We start from the raw sequence: 20,881 nt of genomic DNA on the forward strand, positions 1-20,881 counted from the left end.
TCAACTAAGGATTGCATGAAATAAGAAACAATAACAAAAATATAAAATTTGATTTCAATTTCAAATATTTGAAAGAGAATTAAACAAGGTTTAGTTCCGCGATAAAACTAGAGAATATCTATAGAAGCTATAGCCCTTGTTTGAGCCCCATTTTTTTTCAAGAAAATGCATTTTTGAATAGTTCAATGATGTGAAATGTGTGATTAAAAATTAAGGAAAAATTTTGGATTTACGTGTAATAATATTTTATTGAAAAATGTGTGATTAAAATAATGTCAAAATATTTTTAAAAAATGCATTTTTTTTTCCAAAAAATGGCGTCAAACAAGGGCATATTACATTCATGCAAGGGGATTAGGTAATGGTTGCTTATAGCCAATATCCAAATAAACTGGCTTAAAACAAAGATATGACAAGCAAGTACTTTGGATAAGAAAAATACTGCACGTACAGGTACAGTGGTTCACAAGGGCCTGTAAAGCCCCTCACTATTTGGGAGCGGGCCCAACATGTACTTTAAAAAAAAAATTGTGAGGCCTGCCCCCACTTGTTTTTTGCCTGGCGAAACAGGTCCCTAAAACAGGTACCTATATGTGTAGTGTGTTTCTTTAGATCAAAATACCTAGTTTGAAATTTTATTTGAAAAATGAGTAGTTGAAAAAGAAGGTAATTTTTCGATTTACGTGTAATATTATTTTATATGATTCATAATTTTTGTTTTTTAAACATTTCATCAAATTTTATTAAAAATCTAATTTTTAATTAAACCAAACAAGAGCTCAATACACCATCATTTGACAGCCTATATAGACATTTACACATTTCATAGTACTCAATTTAGATTGTCGGTTTATTATATTAAGCCCCATTTGATTTACATAAAACTAAGATTTTATTATTATTATTATTATTATTATTATTATAAAGTTGATGCAATGTATGATTGAAAAGTTATGGTTAATAAAACGTGCAGTTAAAATCAGTGTTTTAAAGAGCAGAAGCATGGCAGCCAACCTTCAAGTTTTACGGGGGGAAAATCATTTTCATATTGTTAATATTATTTTAAATTTTTAATCATTCTAAAAATCGCCTTCCTTGCTTTAGAAGATAGCAAAAGCTTCTTGAAACGTGGTAACAACAACAACAACAACAACAACAACAACAAGAATAATAATAATAATAAAATTCAAGAAATAAAATCGTCTAGATATTCATGTGTTTGTTATATCAAGAATAAAGGAATTGAATTTTTACCTAAATTTGATTGTTAATTCTTGAATTGATTCTGAATTATGAGTTTTTATATTTTTGGATCACAAGCTTTCAGCTTTTAAATCCAAGAACTTGATATTTCAAATCTCTAAATATTTTATGGTATTCTTCTAAATTAATACTACACTGGTGGATATACACCTGATTTTAATTAAATTAAGATATTATTTCTTGGATTGGATAGTTGAATAAAGTAAGGAAAGTAATTTTTACTCTCTTTTTTCTCAATCCAAATTTGAATGCTTTGAAATTATTGTATTATATTTTGTCTTTTATGATGTCTAGGTTTCATCTTATTTCTATTTATAGAAATAAAATAGTTTCAAACCAAATATAATAAGAATTTCAAATTCAAATAGGAGTCTTAATTAAAATTCAAGTAAGAGGTTTAATTAAAATCCAAGTCGAATTAGTTTACATTTCAATATATTAAAATTTTTATTGTAATTACAATTTAGCCCAAAACTTTTATAATAATTATAATTAAATTTCAATACTATATAAAACTGCCAAAGGACTTGATCCCATATATATTATCCAAGCTTCAATAATTAGATTGTGTCTATTCAATCGTAAACTATCCAATCTAATTATTTGTATTTACTTTTTTCACTAAAGAAAAAAGACTAAATTCTCGAAATATATAAAATCATAAAAGCCAATAACTCTCTAATACTTCTTTTGACCAACAGTATATTTATTTTGTCTCCATTAGAGATTCGATAATTAGGTACGAGCACAAATTAACGTTGCATCCCTCTAATTATTCTCACTAACTTAAATACCATTTTTTTAACAGTGATGTGAACTAATCACATATGTCAAAGTTTAGTTGCACTAAATATTAAGCTCAGATTTTAATCGTTCAACAGAAAATATTTAAGTAGTTACTCTATGAATTTTTAGGACACTGGTTGCTAACATGAATTGATGTTCTCTACTTCACTCATTCTCAAGCTCCTACCTCATCGAAATATTTGACCAATCAAATTAATCTTACTCACTAGTGAATCAAATAACCATTAAAGTCACGCAAATATATGCATAATCCTGTCAAGAGATTTAAATGAAATACATGACAATCAAGTGACATTTAATTCTTCGCACGCTATAGAATTAAACTCGACACGTGGCCCGTTCAATGACACTCCACTGTACTAGTTTCATCTTTAATTATTTCTTTGATAAGGACAAACAGCAATCCCAAATAGCGAATCAATCAAATAATACAACATTCTAGGACACGGCGCTAGCCTTTCTACGTTGATTGCTAACAAATTATCTATGATTGAAATTTAAATTGTCATACTGTACTTCTCGACGCAAGTACCCAATTTATATTATAGCAAGTGATCATATGCACTTTAATTAGCATGGTCGATAATAATAAGTGTAATAAATAGATAAAATCAAAACTAATTTATTGTAAAATATTAATTTATTACAATAAAATATATTATTTGGATATACAATTCAACAAATCTCCCATTTGTCCTAGACTATATATGTCATGTCTTGCAACCTCATTTCTTACAGATGTCCCTCCAAAGCCTTAATTGACAGGTTCTGAATAAGCGAGTCTGCAAGGTTATCCTTAGTAGTAATCTTATTGACTACCACATTTTCTCTATTTGTTATCCTAGTACAACTTAAATGGCTATGCAGATGCAGGCACCACTTTGATGTTCGTAAAGGATTTTTTGAGTCATACAACAACTTCACAAGCTACTAATACTCGACATTAGTGACAGAATCAATAATGCATGATTGGTTGATATTTCTCCAAATAATGGACCCACAATAAAGCGTAAACAACTATATTGATGTAGACTTGCAAAATCTTCACCAGTCTCGATTTTGGAATCCTTATAACCCATCAAAATAAAATTTGGTGATGAGCATATAATTAATTATTTCCTAAAGATACTAAAGGATATGCCTTATCACCATTCAATGTTCCGAACCTAGGGTTAAATAGATATCGACCCACCATACCGACAGTGTCTATTGCATAGATTAACATACATGAAACTCCTACTGAATAATGTATCCTACTCGTGTAATTAATCTCTTCAGAAGCATTGAGGGACTAATCCTTAGAGAATTAGATTATATGTCTGAAGGGAGAAATCTTGCGTAGTAAATCAAACAAGTATCTTATTAACATTTGAGATTTGAGACAAAGCTATCATCTTGTTCTTTCAATCTCTCAAGATTTTAAACATAGAATATAAATAGCTTCACTAAGTCCTTTGTATGATGTTGGGCCAACCACGCAGTCATAGAAGATAATACTTCCACATCATTTTAATGAGTAGAATATCATCCACATAAAGTATCAGAAAAATTACAACTTTATCATGTATCTTCTTATAGACACAGGTTTCATCGAAGTTCTAACCAAAACCATGTCTTAATCACCTTGTCAAATCTTTTTGTTCCAAGATCTCAATGCCTGCTTCAATCCATAAGTGGGTTGTTGCATCCACATCATCCATAGTCTCTTTATATGAAGTCAGATCATCAACTTATATTATGCAGATCGCTAGATTGGACTCTCCAATTAACAAGTGCCTAAAAGACTAACTAATGACCATCTGACTACGTATAAGGTATAATTAATCTTGGACTGTGGGATCATTTTGAATCGTAATATTTTCGTCAATGCTAACATTACCGTAAGATGATACCATTACCTCCTAATTACCTTCGACGTTCTATTAATCTATAGGATCCAATAACAATTCTTCACTTCCATTCAGATTATGTTGTCTAGGTATACTTGACACTATGGGATGTTTGTCCGCATATTGTGTTTCAAAAATTGATGGGGTGGAATTGCTCCTCATCATTTCTTCCAACACGACCTTACTTTTGGACTAATGTTCATTAATATACTTATCCTTTAAGAATGTTGCATTTGTACTAACAAAGACATTCCTATCTAGAGGACTATAAAAATAATATCTCTTGGTATCTTTAAGGTATCCCACAAACGGGCATATCTTTATTTAGACTCCAACTTTTTGATCTTTCTTTCTAGCACACGAGTCAAACCCCAAATTTTGGATGTCACGCAAGCTAGACTTGAATCCATACCACAATTTCAAGTCAGTCAAAAGAATAGATTTAGAAAGAACTATGTTAAGAATGTATGCAAATGTCTCTAGTGTATATACCAAAATGAGATAAGTAGATTTGTGAAACTTATCATTGACTTAACCATATCAAAAAATGTCTCATTTCTTCTTTCTAAAATGTCATTCTGTTGGGACGTGCCAAGCGCATTCAATTGAAAAATAATGCTATTTTCTGTCAAATAATCCCTAAATTCTCTTGAAAGATATTCACCACTTTAAATAGATTGATGCAACTTAATAATCTTACCCCAATTGTTTCTCGACCCAAGTATGATAATCATTTGATTTATCCAATGCATCATAGCTATGTATCACTAGTATGGGACGACTTTCTTTTATAGTTTGCAGAAGTAACTTTTATTTTATATGTGAAATATTTTAAAATATAAAGACCATTCATCAAATGTCCAAAACAAACGAGAACTTTATTCATCAAAATTTAAAGTGCATCAGAAGCCAATTTTATAGAATAACCTTGTTTTATTAAATCAAAAACAAAAATGAAATTTTTGTTTGATTCCAGGATATAATAATAGGCTCTAAAATAAAACACCTACCACTACTGAAATAAAAAACGAAATACTCATATGCTTTTATCAAAACTATTTCTCTTGATTTTAAATTGGCCTTCATTGAGTTTTTTACTCTCTTGAAACATCCTCACCAATATGCAGACATGATTAGTAGTTTCAAAAGCTACAATTTAGGACATTGTAGTATCAACCACTAATCAATACTCAGTAACAAAAAATCTCACCCACACTTTGCTCTCTAGCTATTGTATTTGAGTAGTCTTTCTTTAGTATCCTTTTCAACCTCGATTGAAACAATTACCTCTCAGGTTTCCATCTGCTTTGGACCTGTAGTTGCTCTCATACTTCTTTTTACCTTTTTCATCTTCTTTTCACATGTCTTTCGTCTTAGAACTAGAGGAGCCATCAAATGATGCACGAGAATCGCCATTGTACCTTAAGACCACATGTAACATTATAACTTTATCATCAGCTCAGTTAATAGTATCTTAATCTTCTGCAAGTAATAGCTCACGGTAAACTGTGAAAACTATCAGGTGAAAATTCATTACCATGTTAAACTAAGTCTCCTTGATAGATGGTTACATCATAACTCTCAACCATGTTTGAAGTTTCAATCATAGTCAAATTATGAAATTTCACAGGTACTCTAGATTTAATGCGGATGTTCTATAAAGTTCATTCCTTCAAAAAAGCTTTCCTGCTGAAATAACAAAACATGTCTTGAAGGGTCTATAATATGTCATAAAAGGTTTTCTGACTTTCAAGCTTTATTGCAACATGTTTGATATTGAAGTCAAAATGTTATTTGTAATCACTCACTTATTATACACAGTCTTTTTAGACTTGTTACATGGTTTTAGTTTGAGCAACGAACTTTAGCATATGATGCATGAATGTATATGTAAATCTATTGAATTACAATAATACAACGACTATGTGATCTTTGTGATCCAGTAGGCCCTATATAGAAAAGATAATTGTTTCCACTAATTAAGCTGGGACCCTCACACTAGACAAATCATATCTAACAACAAACTTCTATACTGGTATCATTTCATTTGGTCACCAAAATCAATAACGAGAGCATTTATAGGAGGTTTACAAATAATCTCGATTTGAGTATATAACTTGTATTCACAAATAATCTCGATTTGAGTATATAACTTGTATCAATCTTTCAATACTAGGAAATAATTTCGCCTTCTATATAATGATCACAATTTATATTGTATCTAGACGATTTTATCATAAAGAAATCCAATCAACTACAGGACCCTCCTATAGAGAAGTCTGTTGCATTATCGACACAACAAAAACGTGCTATTTTGCTTATGAATTGATTAAAGGAAATCAGGAGTTTTTTTTATTTAAATAAACATCCTCTCACAAAATATTTTTAAGTAATAAATTTTAATTTTAAATAATTACCGTCTCATCTTCAAAGCTTTAATACGATTTACAAGATTCAACAATTACATGAATTGAAAATTCACATGAACCAATGTCCTGTAAGCTCACAATTTTAAATTTAAAATAAATAAATAATGGAGTTGTACGAAATAACGAATTACATCAAAAAAACTAGCCAAAACATTCAATCAAGATTTAAAAATAATAAGCGCGTAAACAATCTAGATTGTTATGATACCAATTGTTGGAAATTAAAAAATAAAATAAAATTCAAGAAACAAGATTGTCTAAATGCTCACGTGTGTGTTATATAAAGAAAAAATGAATCGAATTTTTACCTAAAATTTGATAGTTAATTTTTTAATTGATTTTGAATCACAAACTTCCAACTTTATGGATCACGAACTTTTAGCTTTCAATTCGGCTAAATGCTCCAAACCTTCAAATCTTCTATTGTATACTCCAAAACTAATACAACATCGATGGATGGGCACATTTTTTTAATTAAATCGAGAAACAAGTTCTTGAACTAAGCAATTGAATAAAGTAAGAAAAAAAAATTTCTCTCTCCAAATCTAAACACTACGAAATTATTTGTGTTCTGTAAGATAAAGTTCCATCTAATCTCTATTTATAAAGATAAAATAGTTTCAATCCATATACAAGAATTCTACATTCAAATATGAGTCTTAATTAAAATTCAAATGAGTTTCAATTAAAATCCAAATCGAATTAATTTACATTTAATTACATGTGTAATCATATAACTTCAATTACAATTATAATTACAATTACAATTAAGTGTACAACTTTCATAGCAATTGCAATTGAGTTCAAAATCTTATTGTAATTAAATTAAGTGTATAACTTTCATAGCAATTGCAATTAAACTCAAAACATTTATAATAATTGCAATTAAATTCCAATAAATTATAGAGGTGCCACAGGGACATAATCGAATATATATTATTCAAACTCTAATAATTAGATCTTGTCCAATCAACCCTAGACCATTAAATCTAATTATTAGTCTTTAACTTCTTTTTTTTTTTTTTTTTTTACTAAAGACAAAATACTAAATTCAAGATATATATAAAATCACAGAAGCCAATATATCTGTAATACTTTCCTTTGACCTATCTATGTGTATTTTATTCCCGTCCAAAATTCAATAATTAGGTACGAGCATAAATTACCATTTTGTCCCTCTAATTATTCCCATTGACTTAAGTACCATTTTTTTTCAACGGTCCTATGAACTAATCACAAATGTCGAAATTTAGTCATCGCTAAACATTCAGTTCAAATTGTAATCGATCAATAGAAAATATTTAAATAGTCACTCTATTTATTTTCAAAGCGACGATTCCCTATACAAATTTATATTCCCTACTTCACTCATTCTCAAGCTCTCAACTCATCGAAATATTTGACTAATCAAATTAATTTCACTCAGTCAGTAAAAGATGTGCATAACTCTGTCAAGAAATTTAGATGAAATACAAGAAAGTAAAATTTAATTCTCAACACGATCATGCAATAGAATTAAATTCGAATATGGTCCGTTCAATACACTCCAAATGTGCCACATTTAACTATTTCAATGATAAGGACAAATTGCAATCCGAATAGTGAATCAGTCAATATTATAATCTTCCAGTATAAAGTATCAACCCTTATACATTAATTGTGAAAAAATTATTTATGATCAAAAATAAATTGTATCACACTGTACTTCTTAAAGCAAGGAACCAATTTATATATCGCAAGTGAACATAGGCGCTCTAACTCGTATGCTCAATAATAAGTACAATAAATAAATAAAATCAAAATTTATTTATTATAAAATATTATTTTGTCACAGCAGAATATATTATTTGGGTATACAACCCAACGGATCTAACTATTTATTATAGGATGATGCCTCCCCGGGTCCCTTTGAGAGAAATAGTAGATTTGACTCTTTAAATAATTCAAAACTTGTTCAGCTAACATTTTAAAAATTAGCGAAAAAATGACTAGCAATTTTATGCAGAAAGCACGGGTGAGAGCTAGCTACCATGTAATGCAACAAGGAACAACTGCTGGTCCTCCCACCCTAAAACCCTTACCCTTACATTTTGCTTAACAGCAAATTTTCTTTTAAACCCTTAGTTTATATGTGTGTATTTTCTGCTACTATAAAGCTATAACCACTGCATCTGACCAAAATTATTTTGGGGATTACATGGTCAGGTCAGGTCAGTTTCTAGGTAAATTTAAGCCATACAGAGCAAGAAAGTTCAAGCAAGTTTAGTACACAGTACACGACTATGTAATGGATAAAATTTTAGCTTGTATTTCTTTCTTAAGATAGTTCAATTCTATATAATCCACCTTATGAAATAAACCAAAAGAGCTTGGACGAGGAAGATAGTTGATTCTATGGGGTCAATTGAGTGCTATCAACTACAGATTGGCTGCAATGGAAACCATTCAGGTTGAAAGTCATAGTGCCAAAGTCTAAATCAATGAACCTGATACCCACCACAAGCCAAGCAGTTAGGAAGAAGTGTTAGGAATGAGAGTTGACTTGTGTGTCTCGCAAGAGGCACCTATCTCTTTCAAGATGATTCACGACATGCCAAACCTTGATAAAGGTTCTTCTCTTCTTGAATGATTTTTAGTAGCCAAAAACATTAAGAAAGTCAAAGGACATATTTGACACACGGCATTGAACAATACAATAACCAATTTTCTTCTTCTTTTTTAATATAGTTGTCGTGTATAGTCCAACTTAGCAAACAAGCCTCAAAAGTCTAGAACGAGGATGATTGCTTTAACTCCATTAAGGTAATTTTGATGAAATTTACTCCCATTTTAGTAGCCGTAGTCTTGAAGTGGTTTACATTGAGAAGCGTCATGTACACAAAACCAAACATGTCATCACGCCTAAACATACGTAAATCTTCGTAAAGCAATTTTCTTAACAAAACGAAATAAGATTTTCTGACGTTTTGTTTCTCTATTTCTTAATGTCATTGTCTCTTTCTTTCTCTTCAGCAAGTCCACGATGAAGATCTCTTCATAACGGGCTTCATTTGCTTGTCGACTTCAAGGGAGATCATCCCCAAATGTGAAGGATCTTCCAACATCATTTTTGCCACGAGGTATCCAGCAATAGACCATGTTTGGTACTTTCTCGCTTGTTTACCGATATATCTTCCTAATTTTCCATCATAATATTCAGGCCAACCGTCCTTGAGCAAACGATTCTCTGCAAGATCAATTGCTCGTCTTGCAATTTGTATCCGTCCAGTCTTGATACATGCAGCCGTTAGCAACCATAAAAGCACTGTATTTAAGACAAAGAAAGAATGTCATGTAAGAGAATGTATGAGTTAAGCAAGGAAAAATTAGAGCACGTTGGCTAAGCTCAGTGCAAGTAGAAGTTGCTCTTAAGTAAGTTTTATTGTGTTAATAAAGTAACTTATTTCCAATTTTGCTAATTGCAAAAATTACTTTATGTTAAAACTTATTCACTTGTGAGTAAACTTTTTAAGCTCAGCCAAGCATGCCCTAGGGTACTTCAAAAGCAGAGGGAGTGTATGTAGGGATTGACAACTCTTCATTACAGTTTTTGATACGGAGAAAAAAGATGTTTATCATGTACATACAATACAAGATATTTTTCTGATAGGGATTAAGCCTTAATCACTAGCAGGAGATACTAAAAAAAACACAAAAATCAATATTAGAAGAGAAAATAAGGAGAACCTGGCCAAGATCCGCCATTGTGATAACTCCATCTTGTATTTTTCGGATCACATCCAGTTACAATTCGCCATTCATGACTTTCGATTGCTGGATAACATATTTTCAGAGGCATTTCTCCTACAAGCTCTTCCCATCGTTCTTCAATAAGATCCATAATAGCAGAAGCTTGGTCGGTAGTGGCAAGACAAGATAAAATGGCCACACAATTACCTAAAACAAACCATCTAAAATCCATCCTCGCAGGACTAACATTTCCAATAAAATAACCACCACGCATAGGCATAAAATCAAATACCCATTCGGGAATTGAATTCGGAATAACATTGAACTTATTAACTGCAGTATGGGAATATTCTTCAGTTTTATAGCGATATATGTCATTTAACTGTTGAAAGTCGAGCCAAAAATAACTTCTCATGTGATAACTCAGTGCATGCAAACGCTTAACTATTCTCTCAATAAACTCATTGCCATCTTCGTCATGCTTCAGCAATGCTAAAGCACATCTCAAAGACATAAAGAAGAGTGCTTGAATCTCAATAGGATACCCATATATACCCTGATAAAAGAATTACCATTAGAATACACATGTACATTCTTGTTTAGAGGACCACATAATATGGCATAATTGAACTCACATCATGTAGAATATACAGAATGGAAAATTAAAATTTAAGATAAACTGATTTTCACTTGGTGCATGTTTGGCAGGTCAGATAGGATTAGGATAGTACTGGATTGTATCAAAAAGCTTAAAATCTTATTCATTATCAAGTCCCATCCAGTACTATATACCAAACATGCACTTAGATTATAAAACAAAACAAGACACTTGAAAAACTTGAATCTCCACAGATTACCCATGCCGCCACGCGTGGATGAAATTTACATTCCAGGATGGACAAGGGCACTATGCTTCTCAGGGGATTTAAAGCATGTCACTGAATTTCACCTAGAGGTTAATAAAGTTATCTAGCATTTATGGTGAAATTGCTTACCTCATGTACCTCAGATCTTATTGACTTTCTAATATTATCCTTCAACAAATTGTAAACTCTTCCCAGTTTTATAATCAATTAAGTGCCCATATTGTCTGTCAACTCGATCACGATACTGACACTACTCATATCAATATATATGTGCTAGAAAAACAACCGTATGAAACTCAAAAAGCATACTAACCTGCTAAGTCATCATGTTCATTCATAAAAAACAACGCTACCAAGCATCATAAAAAAAACAATCGTGATCATATTGCTCCAAATTCTGTCAGGATTTTATGACCGGTTAGTCCAGAAACTCCGTCATATCTCTAAATGTTTGCTTCTCTAATCTGTTTATCACAATTCTACTTAATATTAAAAGCAGCGTCAAATTATTTGCACAAAGGATGAAGAAAATTGGATAACATTATTTTTTCTACAGTACTCATTTTCAATCACGCATTTTTCATTAAAATAATATTACACATAAATAAAAGACTTTTCATTTTTTTAACCATACATTTCAACATTAATCACTATTTCATAATCCATTTTTTTTAATTAAAGGGGCACAAACAAGCCCTTATTGTAGTTAATGGGATTTTTTTTTTTTTTTTTTTTTTTTTTTTTGTTTATTCTACTCCACCTGGAAATGGGATTTTTTTTTTTTTTTGTTTTTTGGCCCCCATCAAGAGAGCAATTTCACTTTTTCGGTTACTTTAACAATCTCCAGCCCCTATACCTTTTCAGATTCAAAAACTTATTAATTTTCACCAAGAATTATTCAGATTTATTCGAGAGAATCGACCTTTTTCAGCGTTATCATCCATTGATAGAAACATAAGATACTGTCACAAAGACAAAGATGATTCAATATCTCACCATTCTACGATCAATCATTGAGCACCCATCAGCACACAGCAAAGTCGGAAAAGTGTCAAATCCTTCTGATAGACACAGACTCATAATAAGTTTGATTCCCTTTTGGCACTCTGGTTTTTCAGCCAGAGATAAATCTCCAGTAGATTTTGTATATGCACGAAGAAGAATTATCCACCAGAATCCAGAATCAACTGGTGCTACTCTTCCAATTGCACTCTCACCAAAATCTGCAACTACAGAATCAGTCTTGCGAACTGGATCATGAAGAACTTTGAAACTAGCTGGCATAGCACCTTCCCCAAGCTTGAATCTATCTATTTTTTTCTCCCACCCTTGAAGCTGAAGGGTTTTCAATAGGAAATTTTTAACTATATCTGGCTCACCATTCATTAAAAATGCCAGTGCACTCGGTACAAAATCTCGAACAAAAACCTGCCAGCATAAAAAATTTCGAATTTAAGGAAACATATTAGAAGCATGTTAGGCTAAGCTTAAAAATTACTTTTACTAAAAGTGAGGACTTACTTTCTAGAAAGCTAAGTTTGCTAGCAAAAAAGAAGCTAAAGTAAGTTTTACTTCTTTTTTAAGCTTAGCCAAGCATAGTCTAGTTTAACAGAAATATAGATATCAAAATCACTGAAACATCATTTGCTTCTTGGTAGTGGGATTAAACATTCATCTCAATGCCATTTTATTCAATTTCGGAATCAATATCTCATAAATTCACAGGGATTTTTTGCTTTTGTCAAAAATAAGGCCTGTTAATGGTCGGAAGTCAAAATTATGCAATTTTTTATTTTATTACCAGAAGATAACTTTCTCTAATAAAAAAACTTACCTGATCATAATTCAAGACTTCCTCAGAAGCATGGTCATATGCGGCAATTGTGCCAACTGGTTGGCCCCGAAAATGCACTAAGGACCATCGGAGGGCTTCCCAAGCTTCTGCCACAATTGGATGGGGCTCAAAAGAATTCCGAGCAGATGAAGCCGGGGTATCCAACACTGACTGTCCAGGTGAGTATGTGCTCTCGTAATTGTCTAAACCTCTAGTCAATGCAATTGATAACTCACTTAGTGACCTCTCGTCGAATGATCTCTTCCTCTCTATGTTTAATCTCGGCTTATCAAGAAGCTTTGAGAGATCGAAGTCATCCATTTCAGATAGTGAGGCTTGAGAACTCACATTTCGAAGTCCAAAGCCCCTCACACCATCCACATTAACCTTTAAACTCTCCTGTCTATCCATATCACCCTTCCCCTTTCAACCAAAATATCTGTATCGCAAAGAGGGTGGGGGGTGGGGGGAGTATTGATATCAATATTTACCTTCATACTGGAAAAGATAAATATACACATAGGATATCCACAACTAAAATACATAGAGGTATGTGTATGTGTGCATAGTAAGTCCTTGTCAGGCATTATGCAATTTGAAAACACCACGAACTAAAGTTCATATTTTCAAGCCCAGAAATGGAAATAAAATTCAACCTTCATATGCATGAATATGCATTGTACACACCCCTCTGTGAACGAGTAGATGAACTATTTTGCCCTGAATACACTATGATGAAGAAAAAGAAATGGATGATACCCCAATATAACAGATGTTTGTGCCCGCGTGCGAGCACAATTAAATTGTTTAAGAAATGTACTTATCTTACTTCAAAGAAAAGGACGATCACCCACCCTTTTTTCTAGTGGCTTGCCTGCTCTCACTATTGTTAAGTTGCAAATAGTTATTTACAAAAATCTGATTATGAGTTACAAAATCGTAAAATGGGCACATGAGGAACCAACCTAACATCTTTTCAATTAAAATCCCAAAAGGCCATTTATACTACCCTATATTAATTATATTTATAATGCTGTTATTCACAATAAATGATTACAAATGGTAAGAAAAACACAAAATGGAGCAAACTTTTTACAGTGATTAGTTAGAAAGAATGTACTGTCTCCAATTGTTATTTACCTCAAAAGTAATGAAAATTAGACAAATAAATAAATAAGTAAATTTCCTACCTTATAAAAAAAATCAACCAACCAACTAACGTAGAGATTAGTAATAATTTAAGTAAAAATATAACTAAAAATCAGATTGAATCTGCACTTTCTGGTAAGATTTAAAACAACAAACAAAGTACATTACCGAATTAAAATGAAAGAGCTGTAATTCAAATAAAAGCATCAAAATAAAAATGACTAGATAAAAAACAGAATTGATGTATTCTGATGAGTATCCCCAAAAAAAATAAAAAAAGAAATAGAAAGAAAAAAAAAGAACTACATTATCAAACACAAAGAAAAGTGCTGAAATTCACAATAAAGCTGGTCAAGATCAACGTAAAATGGGCTAAGAAACATAAATATAGTACCCAAAATTTAAAATGCTAACATAGACAAAAGTGCTCCTGAAAGACTTCAGAATTGAAACAAAAAAGTATCCAATCTGCAAGAGTCACATCAGATCTAAATCTCCCTTTGAACAGAGATCAAGAAACACAGAAAAAACTCACCTTTGACTACGGGCAATAATTAAGAAGGAGAGTAGGGATAAACATTTATGGAATATTCCGGCAGAAATGACCGCCGGCGACGGCGAGTCGCCTAAGAAGAAAAATGTTAACGGGGTGTATGAAAGCGCGGAAGAGGGGAAAAAAATGAGCCAATTCGCGGAAGATCATATTTATTGACCAACCAGAAAGAATTGCGGGAGTGTAGGGTGATTGGTGTAGAGGGAAAGGAAAAAACGGACCTTTGGATCAACACTGTCTAAATTCGAGGCGAAAAATTGCACTACTGATCCCTAACTTCTCGTTCGTACGTTGTCCCAAATGTCGAGTTGATTTCAGAACTACGGGCGTGTTTGATTATATTTCTGTTTTTATGAAAAATATCAATTTTCCATCCAAATTCTTATTTAAAGTGTTTGATTACTTTTTTTTTCATGGAAAATATTTTCCAACTTTTAAAAATATGCCTAATTTTCCCTTTTTTTTAAGGAAAATATTTTCCTTGGATGGATGTGATTTTTATTTTCCTTAATGAGGAAAATATTTTTTTCTAGGTAATTTGATTGATATGAAAAATATCACCTAGAAAAAAAATATTTTCCTCATTTTAAGGAAAAAAAAACCATACACATCCAAGGAAAATATTTTCCCTAAAAAAAAGGAAAATTAGGTATATTTTCAAAAGTTGGAAAATGTTTTCCATGGAAAAAAAATAGCAATCAAACACTTCAAGTAGGAATTTGGATGGAAAACTAATATTTTTCATTAAAAAATAAATGTAATCAAACACACCCTAAGAGTGCGTTTGATTGACAATATTTTTCATTAAAAAATACATTTTTTCACCTAAATATTTATTTTTTTGTTTTTTGATTAACATTTTTTTCGTGAAAAATATTTTCTTACTTTTAGTTATATGACCATATTTTCTTCAAAATCAAGCAAAATATTTTATTTAGGAAGAATATGATTTTTTTTTTTTTTTTTTAGGAAATTTACTCTTTCTAATCCATACTCCCAACAAAAATGAACAAGTATAATGTTTTCTAATTTGAAAACTAAATCAATCAGATATATTTAATTAATAATTTCCATATAAATATGTTTTAGGAAATTGAATTACCTAAAATTTAGTTTCTTTCCATAAAATTCATGTTTACAAAATTAGTCAATAATAGAGTTAATTGTTCCAATGGTCACTGAATTTAGGTTCATATCTTTAATTGATCACTGAAATTTAAAATGTCGAGTTTTGATCACTGAACTTAAGTTTATGTCTCCAATTGCTCACTTGTGACCATTGAACTTTAAAAAATATTGTACATTACTCACTAAACTTTGAAAAATATTCTATATTACTCACTGAACTTTAAAAAATATTGTATATTACTCATTATAAACTCGCTATTTTTCACGTTTGATAGCTATGTTGATAAGTAACGTACGGCATATTTTAAAGTCCAATGGCCAAAACTCGATATTTTAAACTTCAATGAGCAATTTAAGACATGAACTCAATTTCAGTGAGCAATCGAAGACATTGACCTAAGTTCAGTAACCAAAATTCGATATTTTAAATTTCAGTGACCAATTAAAGACATGGACATAAATGCAGTGACCATTGAAACAACTAACTCGTCAATAATACTCTATTATAGTTACACAATTTGAAATAAACTTATACAAACTCTTAAACACTTTCATCAAATTATATGATCCTCAATGTCTAATTTTACGAAAATAGACTTTGTTCTAGGTTGGTGAGGATTAAAATAAGTTTTTAACAGATTACAATAAAAGTTGATAAAATATGTGATCTAAAATTAATTGTTGACTTTAACTTTGATAAAATTATAAATTTTAATATCTACTAAAGAGGGACTTTACGTTTCAACTAAGGTTGTTATCCAAAAATTAAAAAGAAATTAAAAAAAAATCTGTTTTAACTAGGATTAAGAGATGCCTTAACGGAGATTTTCAAAATATTTTTACTGTAAAGATTGATTGTGTAATAATTTTTCATTTTCAAAGATTAGGGGACAATATGCTACTTAAATAATCTGTTGATGACCAATCCTGCAATTTTTCCTAGTAGGTTCTCTTTAGCAATTAGCATTCTAAACCCTTGTTTGGTAGGCATCAAAATAAGAGTTTTATTATATTTTGATAAAATTAGATGAAATGTGAGGTGGAAAATTTATAAGTCACTTTAAATATTTGATAAAATTAATTGTTAACTTTAACTTAAATTAAAATATGAATTTTAAATTCCATCAAACAGAGACTAATTGATTACCCATGGCCTATTGAAGTGTAAAATAGAGTTGGGCAAATCTCCCAAACCGAACTCGAACCGAACCGAACCCGACGATTCTTATCAAATTAAATACCCGAACGGATATTTGAATTGAGAACCAACGGGTACAGTTCGATTCTTGGTTCTAGACCAAGAACCAAAGAACCAAAAATGAACCAAATCTTTCTATTTTTTTTATATTAAATAAATCAAATTATTTTAATTTAAATTTTTTTCTAAACAAATTAACAATTTCTAAATTCAAATTTTTGACTCAATAATTTGTTTCATTTCTAATTTTTTAATTTTTGGTCCAATTACCTATTTTATTGTTTCATTTCTTAACCCAACATGATCCAACCTACTAAATAACCCTAAACACCTACACTAAAGTGCAAAACGCTGTCTCAACTTTCGCACTCACTCTAATAGCCTCGCTGACATTCCAAAATCTCTACAATCACCGACCGAAACTGTAACCTCCACCGATCGAAGCCATGACCGCAGGGATCATTTGAACAAGGTAGTCTGATAGTCTCTGACATTTCAAAACCATTGTAGTTATTTAGTGCTTGGATTCAAGGGGTTAAATCATGTTAATAAGATTAGTTAATAAGATTGATTTTGGTAGGTTTCTATGCAACATCTAAATTGGAGAAATAGCCAATTGATTATGTTAATAAGATTAGTTAATAAGATTGGTTTTAAAAGGTTTGTATGCAACATCTAAATTGGAGAAATAGCCAGCTAATCATGTTAATAAGATTCGTTAGCAGTTAGCTTGTTCTCTTTAAGGGTTTTCCAGAATGTTTTGCTGGTTTCTCTCTGTTCAATTGGTGCAACTATCATTCGTTAGTGTTTGATGATTTTGTTCTACATTATTTGTGCGGAATTTAATCAAGTTTCTTGTTAAGGTAATACAAATTCTGGATGCTCAAATGGGAGACAAAAAACAACCTAATACGAGGTTAGAATCATTTCACTAAAAATAGCCTATGAGGGCATTGAGACAGGTAATAAAATATATGTTATATATTTTTTTTTATTAAATCTTATTAATTGAACAAATTTGAATTTTTTTATATTTGTTAATAACTTAATTGTGTTTTTTTCAATTTTTTCTTGCAGAGTTTCTTAATAATGAGTATGTAAGTCAAGCAATTGATGGATAGTTGAAGTTTTAATATTAGTATCTATTCTTTGTTATCTGTAAATTGTAAGCATTGGTAAATTAATTTTGTCAAACTACTTGTTATTTTACATGTTATTAAATTTGACTATGTTAATTTGTAAAACTACGATTGAATGTGTCATTAGTTATATTTATATATTGTTGTTATAAATATTAAAAAAATTAATTATAGTACGGAACCAAATTGAACCGAACGGAATCGAACCTGAACGGTTCTATAATCATATTTGGACCCGACGGTTCCATTTACTAGATATCCGAAAATTTTGGTTCGATTCAATTCTCTTTAGAAACGAATCGAAGCGACCCGCGCCCACCTCTAGTATAAAGTGATTTGTTAATTTTAATCAAAGTTAACAATTAATCTTAAAAACATATTTCATGTGATCCACAACTTTACAATCACATATTTCATCATTTTTTTTAATCTAAATATACTAAATATCTAATTTTAATCCCACCAAGGGGCTTATACTTTTCGACTAAAATTATTAGTAATTTTTAATAGTAATTAATTATATATGATCTTACGAAATTTGTGGTCAACAAATATATTGTTGAAATTAATTTTTTGAGTTTAACTAAAATAAATATTAACACTTTTTAAAAATTTTAATATTTGATAAATATAGACTATCTTTTCTTTCTATCGCTTTTACCTAATCCGACTTGCTTATTCTACCTCGCCTTCTAAAAATTGGGTAAATAATTTTATGGCTATGGGTCAAGCAAGTTGTGCTGGGTAGCCCACAAGAGACGAAGAAACAGATAAATAAAAATTATGAAAATTACATAGAACCAGATTTCTTAAGTTGTCATTTCAAAAATTATATTTAAAGTTTGCTTATATAAAAATTAGATGATAATTTAATATTAATAATACTATTATTAAATTAATTTATATACTAACCTTACCTTCATCCACCCCATCAAATTTAATTCCCGAACCCTAAATCCTTCCTCATTTTTCCTTCTCTCTATCTTCTCTCCTCTCTCTCCATTGTTGCTACTCCTTTGCTCTCTCTCTTTCTCTCCACTAGTTCACCTCAATCGCTCTTCACTTTCTTTTAATTGGTACTATTAATGGCAATTGTGTACTACAGCAGCGTCGCGCTGTCGTTCGCAACAGCACCAGTGCTACTGCTGATGCTGTCTTGCATAACATCGAGACAAGTGATGAAAAATGTTGTCTCCGCATCGTTCCACAAAGTGTGCCTTCTCAGCCGACGCGGCTACAACAGCGCAACTTGGAGAAATTAGGTTTGGATGTTGTTATTGGTAGTGGTGTTTGTATTACTGTTGGTGGTGTGGTGTTTGTAATATGGCTGCAGGAGCGCAAGCGATATACCTGAGAGAATTTGATTCTAGGTGTGGTGGTAGATTTGTGGTTGCTATGTTGTACGGTGAGGTGGTGGTGCTAGCAAGGTTGTGGTGGTTCTGGCAATGATTGTGGAGTTGATGGTGGTGCAGTAATAGTGGTTGTGGTTGTGGTTGTGGTTGTGGTTGTGGTGATGATGATGTTGATGGTGTTGTTAAGGTGGTGGTGGCGATGGTCGTGACAGTGGTATAGTAGTTGTAAGTGGGATGGAGTGGGTGGGGTGTTTGTGACAAATAAATAATATGTGACTAATTATTTAAGATTGTGACCATTAAATTGGATATTTTGTGATCAATAAATAATATATAACTAGTAACTTGTAACTAACAAATATGACCTAAAAATTCGAATCGTGACTTGAAATATTTGTAATTTGTTCTGTTAATTTTTTTTATTTATAACCGATGAATAAATTGTAATCTATAAAAATTTTATTTGTGATCGAAAAATAATTTGTAACAAATTAATTCGATAATTTGTAAACAGATGGTATAGATTTGTGACCTTAAGAAATTTAATTAATAAAAATATATTTTTAATGAATAAAATACAATTTTATTTAATTATTTCATAAATAAAATTTAACTAATATATGATTTTTGAAGTTTTAAACATCATTTCTCAGTTTTGAAATGGGCTATACTTAATATCTTAGATATGAAAATTTCCCATAAAAATTTGTAAGGAAAAAAGTAACAAAATGTGGAAATTACAGTCAGGATGGTTTTTGAAGTTGCCATTTCATAATTTATATTTCAGGCTTCATTCAAATTCAGGTTGTAATAAGGTAATTAATATGTATAAAATAAATATATTTCCTCATAATCATTGCCGCTATTTAGGTTAATATTAGAGAAAGAGAGTTTTTAAAAAACAAAAACATGACCTCAGAGAAGAGATACTTCTGCAAGCTCAGAATATGGGAGAAAAGAACTCTATGTAGATATTATAAAGAATAAAGATAAAAACAAGAACAATGGAAAAGTTAAAGAATGTTATTATTACGAAAAATTAGCATTTCATTAAAGATTTGAAATGCAAGGTGTTATCCTTGTGCTGTGGCCAGAAAAAAAAACTCAAATGAATAGGTGATTGACTCTGGCTGTGTCTTTCACATGTATCCTATAAAAGAATGGTTTACTCAATTTATTAATATAAATTGTAGACAATTTCTAATGGGAAATAACATGAATTGTCGGATAAGGACATTGAAAAACTTAACCTTTTACTTGAAGATATCATATTATTGAATTTTTAGAGACTAGGTATATTCCTGATGTTACGTATTCTCAATAACGTAAATATGCCACAAATGGTGTCAAGTTTTGTAATATAAAGATCAAGTTTGGATGTCGAACCCACAATGATTGAAATTCAATTTACTACTAAATACCATAATGAATAGCTTCTATTTTATCTAGACAATAGAATGTTGTCATCAATAGTTCTAAATTAAAATTCTAGAGGAAATTGCAGAGGATGTCAATTTTTCTCAAGACATTTAAAATGGCACTTTT

The 20,881-nt window shown here is 30.8% G+C and overlaps 1 protein-coding gene across 2 annotated transcripts; it reads right to left on the minus strand.

Annotated features, from left to right (window-relative positions):
• Positions 1–9,157: 9,157 nt before the first annotated feature.
• Positions 9,158–14,711, minus strand: LOC111380582 (probable alkaline/neutral invertase D). 2 transcript variants are annotated; one of them, XM_023004185.1, is made up of 5 exons: positions 14,502–14,711; positions 12,818–13,256; positions 11,980–12,411; positions 10,115–10,673; positions 9,158–9,692 (listed from the first exon to the last, which is right to left on the minus strand). In XM_023004185.1, exons 2-5 carry the CDS (start codon positions 13,226–13,228, stop codon positions 9,397–9,399), a joined length of 1,698 nt encoding a protein of 565 aa, XP_022859953.1. In that variant the 5' UTR covers positions 13,229–13,256; positions 14,502–14,711; the 3' UTR covers positions 9,158–9,396. The 2 variants fall into 2 exon arrangements, with proteins under 2 accessions (XP_022859953.1, XP_022859954.1); XM_023004186.1 differs by lacking the exon at positions 14,502–14,711 and adding an exon at positions 14,381–14,399.
• Positions 14,712–20,881: the final 6,170 nt, after the last annotated feature.

Source organism: Olea europaea, unplaced genomic scaffold (genome assembly GCF_002742605.1).
Source record: "Olea europaea var. sylvestris unplaced genomic scaffold, O_europaea_v1 scaffold2173, whole genome shotgun sequence".
NCBI lineage: Eukaryota > Viridiplantae > Streptophyta > Magnoliopsida > Lamiales > Oleaceae > Olea > Olea europaea.